Below are 17,211 nucleotides of genomic sequence, written 5' to 3'. Positions count from 1 at the left end.
TCATGTCTCTTCTATGCCCTTCTGCATGCTTTAATCCCACTTTCCTTTAATAGGAAGTTCCATTCATATGCAGCGGTGTTTGTGATGATTTCTAGATTCCTTTAGTGCATTTGAGCAGCATTGCTTGACAGACAGAGAAACGCTGGGATCAGCTGGCCTGCATCATTTCAGTGAAGGGTTAACAAAGCATTATCTGTGGTCTTCTTGAATCCAGTGCAGTAAATTCCCTGGAGTGGAATTTAGGAAGTGTGCTCACACCTTCTTGCCTAATCTGCATTGTATTCCTTGGGTCTGCGTGTACAATCTTAATTATGATAGTTAATCCAGGGTAACACCTTTCCAGGCTCTTATTAGAGATGCGACATCCCCTATTTTAAAGGGCGATTCCTTAATTCATAGATTACAATGGCTTTGTTTTAACTTCACAGGCAAGTATCATCCCCGCTGTCTCTTTGTTTTAATTTGGCAAGCATAGTCCAGAGAGCCAGTGCTTTAAATTAGTACTGCAGACTTTTGGCTCTTGGTATTTTTTGGGGGGGAGGGGGGGCGTGTGTTCCTGGTTAATTAGTTGCATGAAAGATTCTAAAGCAAATTTTCCTCCAGCATCCTGTAGTTTTCAAAGGCATGGATTGGTTTAATGTCAGCATCCAGCCTGGATATAAAATATTATGCCAGTTTACTGTATGATGAATGGCATTCATTATTAAACTGAAGCAGCGGGATCATGCAGCATTATCAGTTAGAATTTGCAATAGAGGCTTTATTTAAAACGTATCTCAAAGGTGTTTTCAAAACCTTCTGTTTAATGTTGATTCAGTAGGTGCCCAGCATTTCTTGGAATTTCAGAGCACAGGAAGTGAAATGAACATGACGCTATATCTTGCTGTGTATGAAGTCTACATATTAAATAAATATGGTATTTAACATTTGATAAAACAATGCTTTGTGAAAAAATATTGTACATTCTAGAGTCTTGTGACCATTAGTTTCGCAAAATGGGCATTGAGGAGGACAATTAGGTCAAAAATGCTGAAAAGCTTGTGAGTTGTAGTTTTATTTCTTTGTTTGCTTATACGCTTTTCTGTAAACTTAAATGGAGGTTTCAATTAGAGAGCCAGTTTGGTGTAGTGGTTAAGTGTGCGGACTCTTATCTGGGAGAACCGGGTTTGATTCCCCACTCCTCCACTTGCAGCTGCTGGCATGGCCTTGGGTCAGCCATAGCTCTGGCAGAGGTTGTCCTCGAAAGGGCAGCTGCTGTGAGAGCCCTCTCCAGCCCCACCCACCTCACAGGGTGTCTGTTGTGGGGGAGGAAGGTAAAGGAGATTGTGAGCCGCTCTGAGACTCTTCGGAGTGGAGGGCGGGATATAAATCCAATATCATCTTCTTCTTCTTTCATCCAAGCGCTGATAGGATTTTTGTCTGCTTAGCTATATTTTAGTCTCTCTTTAACAGGTTCAGAAAGAAAATGGGTACAATGTAAGGTGCTCCAGGTATGCTGCCGATGCTCATGATGATTAAAGATGCTTCATACCAAACAATAAATGATGTCTGTATGACATACATCTGGGATGCTAACTTTGGACCTATATTTCTACTTTTTTTTTTTTTACTAGCATCCCTACGTTCCCCCAATCTATTTATTTATAAATCAAGAATTCCTGTTCAGGTTTTCTGAACAGTTAAGCCATAATAAACCTGACTGTCGGTATGTTCTCTTGCTTAAGAATATAAGTATCTCCTGAATCAGATCAAGTGCTTTACAAGGTAAGGGCATAAAGTGGACCTTGATGGGCCAGTGGTCATTTTCTGGTGGCTTATTTAATGGCTGTGGAGATTCTGCAAAGAATTGTGGACGGGTCCCCTTAAGTAGGAGGCTTCTGATCCTACAAGTTTCTATTACCCTGGTGGATATACATTTGTCAGTATAAAAACACAGGCTCCAATATAGATCAAGTTGGGCGGCCATGTTAGTCTTCCCGTAGCAGCAGAAAAGAGCAAGAGTCCTGAAGCACCTTAAAGACTAACATTTGTGGTAGGGTATGAGCTTTCCTGAGTCCCTGCTCACCTCTTCAGGTTCTTTTGTATCTGAAGTTTATCTTTGTAGCTTCTGTGCAGTCCCTCATCGAGACTGCTTGTGAGCAGACCTGCTGCAGAAAATATTTCCAAGGTTTCTGGGCAAGGTAGCTGAGAGCGGCAGCTAAGCAGCTCTAGGCTTTTCTGGATGACACATCTATCCTCACCCATTCCAGGCTGGCTTCCACCCTGGTCATGGAACTGAGACAGTGCTAGTTGCCCTCACAGATGACCTGTAGAGTCACCTGGGTAAATCAGCACTGTTGTTACTTCTTGATTTGACAAGCAGTATTTAACGTAGTTGATTATGATCTTTTGACCCACCACCTCACTGAGATAGGACTTTTTTTGGGGGGGGGGGTCTGCCTTACAGTGGTTTTACTCTTTTCTCTGGGATTGGGGACAGAGGGTGGTGCTGTCTCCCTGAGTCTCCCACTTTAGTGTGGAGAGGTGCAGGGGTCAGTTTTCTCACCAATGTTTTTCAACATCTATATGCGCCCCCTCGCCTACCTGATCCGGGGGTGTGGGCTAGGTTGTCACCAATATGCAGATGACACCCAGCTCTGTCTGATGATGGATGGCTTCCCAGACTCCTCACCAGAAAATTTGACCAGGGCATTAGAGGCTGTGGCTGAGTGGCTTCAGCAGAGTCAGCTGAAACTTAATCTAATGAAGACAGAGGTCCTGTACCTGAGCTGGGGTGGAGTTGAATCAGGTATCAGACTGCCCACCTTGGGTGGTGCTATGTTTGTGCCAGCCCAGAAGGTGAGGAGCCTGGAGGTGATCTTGGATGCCGCTCTCTCTATGGAGGCATCCAAGATCACCACAGTAGCCAGGTCTACCTTTTATCATCTTTGGCAGATCAGGCAGCTGATATCATCTGATATTGGAGGGAGGGACGGTGGCTCGGGGGAGGGACGGTGGCTCAGGGGGAGGGATGGTGGCTTGGGGGAGGGACAGTGGCTCGGGGGATGGACGGTGGCTCAGTGGTAGAGCATATGCTTGGGAAGATGCTGGCATCTCCAAAAAAGGGTCCAGGCAAATAGGTGTGAAAAACCTCAGCTTGAGACCCTGGAGAGCTGCTGCCAGTCTGAGAAGACAATACTGACTTTGATGGACCAAAGGTCTGATTCAGTATAAGGCAGCTTCATATGATCTCTCCCTCCAGGACTTGGCTACAGCGATTCATGCAGTGGTCACTTCCAGGCTTGACTACTGTAACTTGCTCTGTGTGGGCTTGCTCTTGTGGCTGATCCAGAAGCTCCAGCTGGTGCAAAATGTGGCATGCCTGCTGACTGCATCGCCTATGTGGGCAGACCTTCAACCAGTGCTACACCAGTTGTACCTGCTACCAATCAAGCAGATCTGCTTCAGGGTATTAGTACTAACTTTCAAAGCCCTGTGTGGCCTAGGACTGAAATACCTGAGGGACCACCTCTCCCCATATGTGCCTCGTAGAGCTTTACGCCAGGGGTCCTCAAACTTTTTAAATAGGGGGCCAGTTCACTGTCCCTCAGACTGTTGGAGGGCCGGACTGCCGTTACTGTACAAGGCCGCGGGCCATCAGTTCTCCGTCTTCTGCATCTCTCTCCCTTCCCCACACCACACACCCCGGTCTGGGAACTCACCTCGGTATCACCTCACACTCTGTCTCCGCCGCCTCAGCCCAGTGCCGGAAGTGTGCGTTGCTAACGCGAGTTTAGGTCGAACGTCACTTCCAGTCTGATTTTGCCATAACCCGGCGGGCCGCATAAACGTCCTCAGCGGGCCGCATCTGGCCCGTGGGCCATAGTTTGAGGACCCCTGCTTTACGCTCTGCAGATCAAGATTTGCCGAGCACATCAGTTTAGTCTTGACCAGGGCCCGGGTTTTTTGGTTTGATTCGGTTTAGTTTATTTGATTTATATCCTGGCCTCCCCACCGAAACAGGCTCAAGACGGCTCACAACACATAATCAAGTAATAATAAAAGCAGTTACATTAAACATTAGTTTAAAACAATTTGGTGCTAATTTCCATACAGTTTGAGGATGGCATTCAGTGTTCTTAAACATCCATTTAGATCTAATATCTTTTTCCTCCCTGGCCCCAGCCTGGTGGAACATGCTCAGAGCTGAGATCCGGGCCCTGCAGGACTTATTCCACTCCGCAGGGCCTATAGAATGGAGCTGTTCCACCAGGCCTTTGGCTGAGGTGACAGCTCTCCAGTAAAACATCCGGCCTCCCCCCGATGAAGTTTCAGTTAGTATTTATATGGCCCAGATGGGATGATCTGAGTGGTCCACTGTTGGCAGCTGGAGACCACATGCATGGCTCAGTTAAGTTATGCCGTTTAACTGTTTTTAGCTATTTATAATTTTTTGATGTTTTAACTTTGCTATAATCCGCCCTGAGCCTGCTTGCGGGGAGGACGGAATATACATTGAAATAATAAATACATAAAGAATAGACTAGGAGTGTCCCTCCCCCCTCAGGTGCTTTCCTGCCAAAATGATCACCTGACTCGGAGGAGGGATGCTAACTCCCTCAGTTCTCTCTTTGCTGCCCTGGAGAGAGGAACTCCACTGCTGTTCTCTGTTTTTCCCTCATCTCAGTTTTGAGGCTGAGGAGAATTTTTTTTCTCTGAACATCCCCCCCCCCACCCCCGTTTTTGTCATCATGTTAAATGGCCGTTCCCTGTGCCTTGTCAGAAGGGTGTCATGCCCTTTGGATGGGATGTAGGGGAAGGACGGTGGCTCAGTGGTAGAGCATCTGCTTGGGAAGCGGAAGGTCCCTGGTTCAATCCCTGGCATCTCCAAAAAAGGGTCCAGGCAAATAGGTGTGAAAAACCTCAGCTTGAGACGCTGGAGAGCCGTTGCCAGTCTGAGAAGACAATACTGACTTTGATGGACCCAGGGTCTGATTCCGTATAAGGCAGCTTCATATGTTCATATGTTGAATCTCTGCAACTTCTATAGTTTTGGAGAGTGGCTGAAGGGGGTGAAGTTTCCCTTTTACAACAGACTGCTGTGCTTTATTTTACCACTCACGCTCTTGGGCCTGCCTAGATTCCAGGGTCAGAACCAGTTCTCAGCTGAGTGCCACTCCAAGCCCTATTTCTAAAGTCTAGTTTTAAAAACTGACATAGCAGCCTCAATCAACACTGACGCTGTTGCCATCTCTGTGGGGAACTCAGAAGTGATTGGCAAGTATGCTTTCGAAGGCAAGCCTACGTAGTTCACCCCTGGCTCCATGGTATCCTTTGGAACTGTCAATGAATTGGGAGACTCCTTAGCTGCCATTGTTTTCATTAACAATGATTGCCCTGCAGGACTCAATCTTATGTGACGCATTTCGAAGCAAAAGCTGGTGTGGTATAGCGCTTGGAGTGTCAGGCTGGATCTGGGAGACCTGGGTTCAAAAACAATTTTCTCTGAAAACTTGCTGACTTTGGATCATCACATTCTGCCCACCTGACTTGCCTTGCGAGGATCTCGTGAGGATTAAATGAGAAATGTTATAAAACGCTTTGAGGCCTTGGGAATTAAGATAAGCTCCATACCAGTCTTTTCAACTAACGTCTTACGTTTTCCCACTCGGAACATCTGCCACACGGGACAGTGTCTCTAATGGACAAATTGTAATTACGACTTGATGTTACAGCCTCTGCTACAATCCCTTGGCAAATATATACTTGACTCAACTGGTCATTTCTATTGTTCTTGATGATCTACAGGTCAGAGAGCACTTTGAACTCTAATTTAACTATTTGCTGTAGACATAACCCGAATGGAAAGCAGAATTCCTCTACTGCAGTCTTCCCTTTATGTTGCGAGTCAACAGGTCAATATGGTCTTTTTACTATCCCATTTGAAGGGGGCTTGAAACAATGTATCTACGCTGGTGATGACAGATCCATTCCTTTAATCTGGATCAGTCTTTTTACACTGCCCTAGGCCGTGTTAAGAATTAGTGCACCGCACGGGAAGGCTATAAGCTCTGCAGTACAATTGGTCAGATGGTCAACACTCTGTGGAGAGTAACACAGGCCTGCTGTCAGATCCCTGATCACCTACCTCTCCACCCCCCCACCTTCAATGCTCTCTCGAAGTTATGGAGTCTTGTGAGCAAAAATTCTACCTTGTGATGGACTGACCGTAAAGTTGTGAGCAAGCCATATGGCTACTGCATAAATTAGTTTGCTCCGGGGCCATCCTTCTTGAGCTAAGACCAAAAAAAAAAAACTGTAGGTGAAAAAACTGTGAGTTAGCTTACACTAACTCAGCTTAGAGGGAACACTGCCCACCTTTGTATAAAGTGTCAGGGTTGTGTTGTGCACATGTGTTTTCCAAGTGCGAGAGGCCAGGTTCAATCCTTGGCATCTCCTACTTAAAAAGTCTCTCGTAGTCCAAATTCCTTTAAAGTATTTCATCTGTTATCTATGGTGAGTTACTCTAACAACAATAACAAAAGATTTCTCTGCTCTGCTGTCTTGTCCACCACATTTCCTTCCATTCATTTCCCACCTATGTCACTTAGTGGGCTCAGACCCAAGATCTTCCCCACCTCTCATCTAAAGGGAGGTTGCCTGTCTCCCATTAATTCGATTATTCCAGGGGGGGTCAACGGTAGCTCTCCAGATGTTTTTTGCCTACAACTCAAATCAGCCCCAGCCAGCATGGCCAATGGCTGGGACTGCTGGGAGTTGTAGGCAAAAAACATCTGAAGAGCTACCGTTGGCCACCCCTGGATTATTCAGTTCTGTGCTACCCCTGGGACAAAAAAAGGCTGTGATTTCAAGCGATTACTGTATATTTTAATGCACACCTGAAGAGCCCTATGTTCAAGCCCAGATCAGACGGCTTGTAGTCTAAACTTGTGTTGACTGTCTTGCCCAATGATTTCTCTAGTGTTCCTGCAGACAATCCATCTGCCATTGCAGATGGAAACTCCCAGTGGTAGAATTCCAACAGTCCCCTTCATTTGGGGTTACACTTTGACATTTTGCAATACGCAAAGCTATTAGGGTGGCCATTGCTTTTTCCAACTCTATTGATGAACATTTACCACTCCTCTCCAGGGAAACCTGACTGAGTGTTTCTTTGCCTTTCTGTTCTGTAGTCAATCCTTATTTTACTAGGATTGTCAGTTCTTTGTGGGTTCCACTTCTCCCTTTTTCTGGTGAATTTATGTATTTATATATGACAGTATATGTTTCTCTGGTATATATTTTACCTTCGGGGATGCCCAGACTTATTTTCCTTATTTCTGGGACAGACCTTTCTTGTGCTATCGGCTCTGCTTTTTCTCAGAAGACTTCTTTGGAAACTGGGCCTCTGGAAGTCAGTGTCATCTCTGATGTCTCCTTCCCTATGGTGTGGGGCCTTTGCTGTAGGCATGTGGTTCCCAGTGCATCCTGGGGTCCTAAAGAATTAGCCGCCATACCACTATTTTCCCCTAGAACACTAGACATACTTTCCTTGTGTCTTTTGTTTTAACGTAGATACTCAACAGAAACTAGGTTTTCATCGCCTAAGGGAGACCAGCTCTCTGATATGCTGATGGGAGGTCTAGACTGTTGCCCCACTATGGGGTGTTTCAGCCCCTGGGTGTTCCAGTTGCCCATTCCAACCCTCACCAAGGCAAGCTGTTTTTGTTTTTTTCTCTGGCTATGTTGCTAAGCAGATTGCTCTGCAAGGTACAGAAAGTTCGTTTATGGCACCCCTGGTCCATCCTTTCTTTGTCCACACCACACCTACTTTCACTGCCTTCATTATTACAAGGCAACCCTGCTTATTTTCAGTTCTACTGACGACTTGATACATTGGTCTACTCCCTGCCTGGATCGCCTTCCAGTTTTTTGAGTGGCAGACGTTTGTTCCCACACTACTAGATATAGAACCTCTAAGTGTCAAAGAGTCCCTAGGGAAACGTAACAGGGTTTTGACCCTACTGCTTCCGCTGTTGAATCAGGTTTCAGCCACTGTTTGCAACAAACACTCTCTAAACTTTCCTCTCCCTTGTTGGAGTTCCGATTGTGCTACAAATCAGGGGTATCGCCCCTTGTCTTGTTTTTTGCATTTCCCTGGTGTTTCATTTAGAATATGGTTTTTTAATATGCAACAATTCCAACTGTGGTATAGAGAAACTGAGGGTTCTAACCTACGCTCTCTGTGTTCATGAAGTTTCACAAGGTGATGCTCTGGCTGGGGATCCTCTGCCAGAGATTGACTCTTAGTCCTCATGTCACGTGTGGTCAGTGTCCTCCTGCAATCCATCCTTGTGGATTGGCAGAGGTCCTCACACTCTGACTTAAAGTGCATGGCTGTTCAGTGCTACTTTAGGTGTTATGGTCCTCTCCAAAAGAGGGCTGTTTTATTTGACACATCCCTGCTGGTGTGAGCAAATGGACCCAATGCTGCGTTCGCAAGATCCTTGGCCCCCTGGAAGCTCATTCGATGAATTAGCAGAAAGTTGGCATAGTCGACTCGCAGTAGCCATTGATGAAATTGCTCCCCGGCACCCTCTTCACCTCCGCTCAAAGCTAGCACCGTGTAGTATATTCCAGAGCTACACCTTATGAAACAGAGGCTCAGATGGTTAGAGAGGCAGTGGCAATGTGCTCATGACAAAGTGACAAGAACATCTTATAGGTCATTTATGAGAACCTATGAGGTGGCAAGCAGGGCTGCTAAGAAGGTGTATTACACAGCCATGATTGTGTCTGTGAACTTGTGCCTGGCACAATTATTTAATACAGTTCGGTCTTTTATGACTGCCACTGGGCAGACCAAATTCCAGAGAATTGGATATAGGCTGTGAGGTTTTTTGCTTCACAGATAAGGTCTTGTCGCTCTGTCATGACCTCCGCAGTTGAAACAGTGAATGAGCTCAGGGCTCCATGCACGCCTTCTGGTCTGGTTTTGGATCAATTGACTCCACTCTGCCTAGAGGAAGTTGACAGAGTTCTCTCTTCTGTACACCCGGCCACTTGTAGTTTGAATCCGTGCCCATCATGGCTGATTAAAGCTAGCCAGGTGGCGCTACGAGACCCTCAAGGGAAATTGTCAACCTGTCCCTTTGTCAAGGGATTTTTCCTAGGCCTCTTAAAGAAGCAGTGGTCCGTCTTCTCTTGAAAAAACCGTCACTGGACCCAGCCATATTAGCAAACTATCAACTGGTGTCAAATATGCCTTTTTTGGGCAAGATCATAAAGAGGGCGGTGGCAGTGCATTTGCAGAGTTTTCTGGAGGGCGTGTCCATATTAGATCCATACCAGTCTGGCTTTTGCCTGGGTCATGGGACAGAGAGAGTACTGGTCGTCCTCATGGATGACCTCCAGAGGCATCTGGATCAAGGTAGTTTGGCAGTAGTATTGTTGTTAGACCTATTGGCTGCATTCAACACAGTCGACCATCAGTTACTGACCCACTGCCTCACCAACGCTGGGATTCACCGATGCTGTACTGCCTTACAGTGGCTTTCCTCTTTTCTACAAGGTCGGGGACAAAGGGTTGTGATAGGTTAGCAGTCATCCTGAAGACACCTACTTATATATGGAGTGCCGCAAGGGGTTGTTCTCTCCCCTATGTTATTTAACATCTACATGTGCCCCCTTGCCCAGATTGGCCGGAGGTATGGGCTGGGATGCCACCCATATGTGGATGACATCTAGCTCTATCTGTTGGTGGATGGCCAGACTGGCAGTGGCCTGGAAAATCTGGACCTGGTGTTACAAGCCATGGCAGGATGGCTCATGCCTAGTCGGCTGAAATTGAATCCAATTAAGGCATAGGTCCTATACCTAAGTTGCACTGAACCAAGAGTGTACACTCCTGGTCTTTGATGGGGTGCCACTTGTGCTGACATCGAGGGTTAAGAGCTTGGGAGTGCTTCTGGATTCCTTCTTAACAATGGAGGCCCAGGTAGCAGTCACTGCCAAATTGGCCTCTTGCCATCTTCCGCTAATTAGGCAGTTGGCTCCCTTCCTCTAACACAGCAACTTAGCCACAGTGATCCATGCTATGGTCACCTCGATGCTGGATTACTGTAATGCCCTCTACATGGGGCTGCCCTTGTCTCAAATCCGGAAACTACAGCTGGTGCGGAATGCTGCAGCCAGGCTGTTACTGGGTCTCTCCTTGCGGGGACACATTCAGCCTGCACCGAAGGCACCGTACTGGTTACCTGTTACATATCAGATCCGTTTCAAGGTTCTTACTTTTAAAACCCTGCATGGCCAGGGACCTTGCATACCTACAGGACTGCCTTTCCCCATATGTTCCCCAGCGGGTAGTGCAGTCAGGGTCACAAAATTTTCTTTCGATCCCCAGCCTCAAGGAGGCCAAGCTACTTATAATGAGAGCTGTCTAAGATAAACCTTTAAAGCCCTATATGGCCTAGGACCTGCCTACCTTAGGGACCGTCTCTCCCCACACGTTCCCCAGAGAGTACTACGGTCGGGTTCACAAAACCTGCTGGTAATCCCCGGGCCAAAGGAGGCCCGTCTAAAATCCACCAGGGACCGGGCCTTCTCAATAACGGCACCTTACTGGTGGAACCAGCTGTCGGAGGAGGTGCGGGCCCTGCGGGACCTAGGACAGTTCCGCAGGACCTGTAAGACAGCCCTCTTCCGGCAGCCCTATAACATCTAACTGACAATGAGGATACCTTCTGAATGGAATAAAATGCACATACAGACCGCTGGTTTTATTTTTATTTGTTTTATTAATTATGGTTTAAATTGTATCTGTAAATGCTTTTAAATTGAATCTGTGTAAATTATTATGTTGTAAGCCGCCCTGAGACACTTCGGTGAGAAGGGTGGGATATAAGTCTAAATATAAATAAATAAAATAAAATAAAAATAAACCAACAATTACATTTTTGCTGCTTTATTTTATAATTCAGTTTGCAAAATTATCTGGCACTACCTGTTGTAATCAGCGGTTAGATAATTTGTGCAGGTTCTGCCGGCTATATCAGATGTGAGTGGAAAATATAAACTCAACCGTAAGTTCAGAGCGTTTATCTCGTTTTTAAAGTCAGTAAACATAAGCTACTTACTCACAGGTTCTCACTGCAGCTGCAGCAATTTGTGCGAGTAAACCTGAAGCAGTGTTTGACTTGTTTTCTCTTAAGGGACTGCGGGAGAATATGTGGAAACGACAAACCTTTCAGGTGGATTTCTCTCCTAGTTCTCATGTAAAGGAATACCTTTTTTTTGTCCTTTGATGTTTATAACATTCGCTTATTACTCTCATTTTCAGATCGCAAACTGAATGCAGTTGTTGTTGTTTTCAGAGAACAAATATGTACTCACTGCATATTACATAACTTCTGGGGCTAAAAAAAATAATGGCACCTTGTACAGTCATGTCTGCTTCCTCTTTCAGTGATGCAGGTTTTGCATGAACTTTTGGGGAAGCTCTTTATCAGTGAGGTACATTATCTGACATTATTTGGGCATTAATTAAGAAACATTGCCATATGAACTCTCTATGTCCTTGGTCTAAAGGTAAGTATGCTTGGGACAGGTAGCACTGACTTGGTGTTATTTCCTGAAACTGATGTGTTTGGATGTTACCCACATTGTATGGATATATGATATTGTACCGTGTTCAGGTTGGGTGAGGGGCACATGTTCTGCACGCAACAAATGGTTAGACTCCTATTACCTGCAGTTGAAGGATCCCAGCCAGCAGGACCTGAAAAAGACCTTGAGATGATGAATAGTAAAGATTTATGTGTTTTATTAATGGATACAATGCATGGAACAAATATATTTTTTTCTCTATATATTGACTCCTGTTCTTCTGCACCTAGTTTGTCTCCCCACCCCACCCCACCCCCTTTCCAGGGAGTATGCATGTTACTTTTATTGGCTATGGGCTGATATCTTTGAATTGGAAAACTAAGGTTTTATTCTTGCAAGCACAGTTTCTAACCATTTATTGTAACTCTGCTTTGGGGTTTGGATTGATCACATCCAAATCCTATTGCTACTGAGGTGGTTGTACCAGGTTCTCATGATGATTCTCCTGCATCTGACAGGTGATTCATGCTCATCAGTTGCACCTGGAGCACACCTAACGTTGAAGTCTTTAAAGTGATTGCTTTTGTTTTTCACACATCATGTCCCATAGCTGAAGGTGGAGGAAGAATGGAGAATGGGCAGGGAATGTGGTCCTGTGTGGGAACTCACTCAGTTTAAATGTCCATTCATATGCAGTGCCATTTCCTTCCTCTATGTAACACCAGTGTTAGTATTAATCGTGTGCATCCCCTTTGGATTGTGGCTTTTTTTGTCTCGAGTACTTGTGTGTTAATCCTGTGGGTGTTGCCATTCCTTCTACTTGCAGCCTCTCGACGTCATTCCAGGTCCACTAGTGCTCTCTCCACTGCTGATTCTGTTGGGCAGTCAGGTGAACAAGCGTTAACTGCATGCGTCTGCTTCTTATTGTCATCATAACGCTGGCCATTGCAAACGTTGCTTAGCGCTTCGCATGTGCTTTTTATCCACCGTAGGATTTCTTTTTGTCGTCGTCGTTGATGTTAAACATGCTTTTGCCATTTCATTATTATTTTTATTTGCTCGTTTTATTCCAGTGGAGGGAACAGTGCAAAAATGGGAACCCAGGATTTTGTGATGCCCTTTCTACACATCCTTTAGCTTCATTGCATAAGAAATTTCATGGGGGGCCCCTCCAGGCATCTACAAAAAGGCACAGGCTTTCAGTATCTTAATGCAGACAAAAATGATCAGCATCAACAGTGATGAAATTTATAGTTCAGCTGTGCATCTTGAAGTTTGGTTTCTCATGTTAATCTTTTTCTTATAAATGGCTACATTCAATGTATAGTATAGCAATAGTTATCCATCCATCCATCATCTATCTATCTATCTATCTATCTATCTATCTATCTATCTATCTATCTATCTATCTATCTATCTATCTACCTACCTACCTACCTACCTATCTATCTATCCATCCATCTATCCATCTATCTATCTATCTATCCATCATCTATCTATCCATCATCTATCTGTCCATCTATCCATCCATCCATCCATCCATCCATCATCTATCTATCTATCTATCTATCTATCTATCTATCTATCTATCTATCTATCTATCTATCCATCATCTATCCATCCATCCATCCATCCATCTATCTATCTATCCATCTATCCATCCATCCATCCATCCATCCATCCATCCATCCATCCATCTATCCATCCATTTATTATTATTTATTATTTATTTATTTATTTAATGGACTTATATCCCGCCCTTCTCACCAAAGTGTCTCAGGGCGGCTTACAGCATAATAATTCATATAATTCAATTAAAACGTTTACAAGTACAATTAAAACCATAATTAATAAAACAAGATAAAATAAAACCAGCGGTCTATAAGAGCATTTTGTTCCACCCAGAGATGTTCTCATTATCAGTTAGGTGTTATAGGCCTGCCGGAAGAGGGCTGTCTTACAGGCCCTGCGGAACTGGCCTAGGTCCCGCAGGGCCCGCACCTCCTCCGGCAGCTGGTTCCACCAATAAGGTGCCGCTATTGAGAAGGCCCGATCCCTGGTGGATTTTAGACGGGCATCCATCCATCCATCCATCCATCCATCCATCTATCTATCTATCTATCTATCTATCTATCTATCTATCTATCTATCTATCTATCTATCTATCTATCTATCTATCTATCTATCATCCGTCCATCCATCCATCCATCCATCCATCCATCCATCCAATACAGTAAGTATATATATAGAGAGAGAATTTTCTGAGATGAATACCTTAAAAAGATTAATTATAATAATTTTAAAATCAATTTCACTAAAAATTTCCAAATAATTTAATAACAGTTCAACAGCTGGTGAAAAGAATTTAAATTCCAAACAGCAGGACTCAAAAAAAGAGGAATATTAACTACCAAAAGTGCAGCATAAAATTCCAATAGATCAGTGGGTCTGTAAAAGGCAAATATAAAGGAGGTTATAATTTGTAAACAAAGAAGTCAACAATGCTTTACAAAGGCCCATCAGACTACCAGCGTTGCTTTTTCACTACCTGCTGAGAGTTTTCTGGATCCACGAAACCATATAAACCTTAAATACCTAACCAAACTTTACCCTCAAAGCCAGTTAGTTAGTTAAACAGACATTATTATCAACCCAGAAAGCCACTATAAATTTATAATTGCCTAGGATGGATCTGAAGGTGCTTTGATCACCAACATGACCATACTTGGTAGAAGATGAGCAGTTTTTGCCAATTTCCCCCTCCCTCTGCAAACCCATGCTTTGCCCTCTTCATGAAGGTCCTCTGACTCTCAGGAACATAATTTCATGGGAATCAATGTGCCGCAGCTCAAGGTGGGAGGTGAAAAACGTTTCTTTTGTAATCTATCTAGTCTAAGCATCCCGTTGTTTGTAATAACACTACAGCACCTAGTAACTAGGACCCCGCCCCCCCCCACCTAGAGGAACCCCCATATACACACACTATTACAGGGCAGAGTACCGATCCTTTCCAGGCTGTATAGTAGAATAATCAGTAAAGAGCCTGAGATGATACTCATTTTGATTTTAATATAGATTTGTATTCAGTATCTTGTTGGGGGAACTGAAGCGCAGCTGGTATAAGCTTGTTTCTGTGTGTTGTTAGTAGCATCCGGGCTCATCCTGTCCCAACATCTTTAGCTAACTCAAAAAAAAGGTGTCGTTTTCTTGAGACCCAGATATTGAAAAATATCAGATCCAAATTGTATTACAGTAGGCTTACATTAAAAGTAAGGCATACAGAACAGATGTATACCAGTCCATCCTCGGTGGTGGAAATCGCCATCAAGTCACAGCCAACTCATGGCAACCATATAAGGGTTTCAAGGCAGGAGATGAGTCGAGGTGGCTTGCCGTTTCCTGCCTCTGCATAGCAGCCCTGGACTTCTTGGTGGTCTCTAGTCAATGTCCCAATCAGGGCTGACACTGCTTAGCTTCCAAGATCCGTTGAGACCAAGCTAGCCTGTGCTGCAGCCTATCCTTGGTGTGATTTAATTTAGGTGAGTTTTTTTGTTGGGAATTTCGAAGACTTGATTTACTTTGCCATTCTGACTATCCCCATCTTTTTGAAAACTATTGTCCCTTTTTTTAATGCATTCTTAAATTACTTAAGAGAAGTCGCCGGGATTACCAGTTCTGGTTCCTCTGAAAACTGAGCATTTTGCATTAATTTTGTTTCTTCTTTCAAAGGCCTGTATCGTTTGACTTTGAAGCTGGTTCTTTAGCGGCACACCTTTTTTTCTTGGAGGGTGTCCAAAACCATGCTCGGGATACTTATTCGGGTTCATCAAGATTTGTCTCAAAAAGTATTCGATATGGTCACTTCAGGAAAAAAAGGGTTCTGACATTTAAAATAAAAAATGGCCATGTTTATTTAAGTGTCTTATGGAATAAATTTCAGCTGCATATCCCTCCTTGATCTTTTTTCTTTTCTTGGAGGGGAAGGGGGATGTTGCATTGGCTGATTTCACATGACATGAAACTGTTCTCTCCAGCTTCATGTGGGCCATTCTGGGTCCAGTTTCCTCTGTGTGATGAAAGTATGGCATGCATCTAATTTCCACCATACCCATGAGCAAAATTCATCGTTCCAGTGTTTCCCTTCACTGCGACAATATTGGACATGGAGATACAATTCAGCTGAAGCGCATCCTTTTTGAAATACCTTTCTTGTTCATGGTTGAATTTCTCCCGTTGAAATCCGTAGTACATAAAAATGCTGAGCTTTGGCTGTTCCAGGATGTAATCGCCTTCACAAATTGCTTAGTGGAATTTTGCAGGATACACTGCAGAAGCGAAATTCCGTACCACAGTGAAATCGACATAGACTTTTGATATGTCACATTCAGTGCATTGCTACCGTTTCACCAGAGACTTAGCTACTCGGAACAGAACTTCAAAACAGGCGTTTGTGCTGCTTCTGCAACTAAGTGCATTAAAAAAGGGGATAGTAATAACTTGCAGATATATATATTTTGATACATAAAATATCATGCATCAGTTATTTTGGAAGTAGCTCTTTGTTTAACGTTTATTTTTTGCATGGAATACATTTTTGTTTTAGAAAATGTGCTTGTTGTAAATTTAAAATGTCTGATCTGCTGATACACTTTCAAAAGTGGAAACGACTTTAGACAGTGCAGCCTGCTTAAAAATGAAGATCTCGATTCTCCTGTGCTAACAGTGGCTCCCCTTCTCATAGTTTATCTGTTTACTTTTTGTTTCTCTTCATGGAGAATGAACGTATAACTGATACATGAGGTTTTGTCTCTGTAAAAACTAAACGTCTTGACAGGAGCTCACAAATGATCCTTCTGTTCTATTTCTGTCTTGTGTCAGTTGTTAAATAAATGTTTTCCCTCAATTTGTATTCAATTTATATAGCAATTTATATAGCAAATATCCTTGCTATAGCATATGAAAACATGAAGGTGCTTAAATTTTCTTTTTACGTAGCTTGTCATTGAATATTTTTATGCAGATTACCATATTAATTAGGGTTTGTAGAATCTTTCGGGCTCAAGTGCCGTGTTCTACTGGAGAAAGTTTTCCTTCCCGACGTTTCGTTCTCAGCTGCGGAGAACATCCTCAGTGGCGTTGCAGCCGGAGTAGGCGCTCTGACCTTGCCCACTCAATGCACAGCAGCCAAGAAGGTCTGAGCGCCTGCTCCGGCTGCAACGCCACTGAGGATGTTCTCCGCAGCTGAGAACGAAACGTCTGGAAGGAAAACTTTCTCCAGTAGAACACGGCACTTGAGCCCGAAAGAGTCTACAAACCCTAACGATGTTACCAGCCGTGAAAACCTGAAATCTTTGATACCGTATTAATGTTTAAAAAGTTCACCTGCTTCGTGGTTTCACATTAGGCAGTTGAACTTGTGAAAATAAGTATTGCCACATTAAAGTTAGGGAGGTCTGTGCAACCTACACATCCCCATCTATTTTGCGGTACTGATCCAGGCCCTTTTAAATGACTGGATGAACCTTTTTGATGCATGTCAGGAGTGCACATTGGCATTTGTTGTAATAATATGTTTTAGATCTTATGACATTGTCTCCCTCATAGCTCTCTTGGGGCACCGTGGAG

The 17,211-nt window shown here is 44.0% G+C and overlaps 1 protein-coding gene across 17 annotated transcripts in view; it reads left to right on the top strand.

Moving 5' to 3' along the window:
• The window catches only part of CLASP1 (cytoplasmic linker associated protein 1), a 400,778-nt gene that overhangs the window by 234,515 nt on the left and 149,052 nt on the right, over positions 1-17,211 (top strand). For 6 of the 17 annotated variants that reach the window (XM_060262849.1, XM_060262852.1, XM_060262859.1 and 3 more), the window contains one exon: positions 12,413-12,475. The exons of the other annotated variants lie outside the window; for them this stretch is intronic. In XM_060262849.1, coding sequence (XP_060118832.1) covers positions 12,413-12,475 — 63 coding nt within the window. The remainder of the gene's footprint in view (positions 1-12,412; positions 12,476-17,211) is intronic. 17 annotated transcript variants of the gene reach the window in all.

The sequence above is a fragment of the Heteronotia binoei genome, chromosome 21, assembly GCF_032191835.1.
Source record: "Heteronotia binoei isolate CCM8104 ecotype False Entrance Well chromosome 21, APGP_CSIRO_Hbin_v1, whole genome shotgun sequence".
NCBI lineage: Eukaryota > Metazoa > Chordata > Lepidosauria > Squamata > Gekkonidae > Heteronotia > Heteronotia binoei.
Note: the sequence above shows the minus strand (reverse complement) of the source record. Positions and strands in the feature narration are given on the sequence as shown.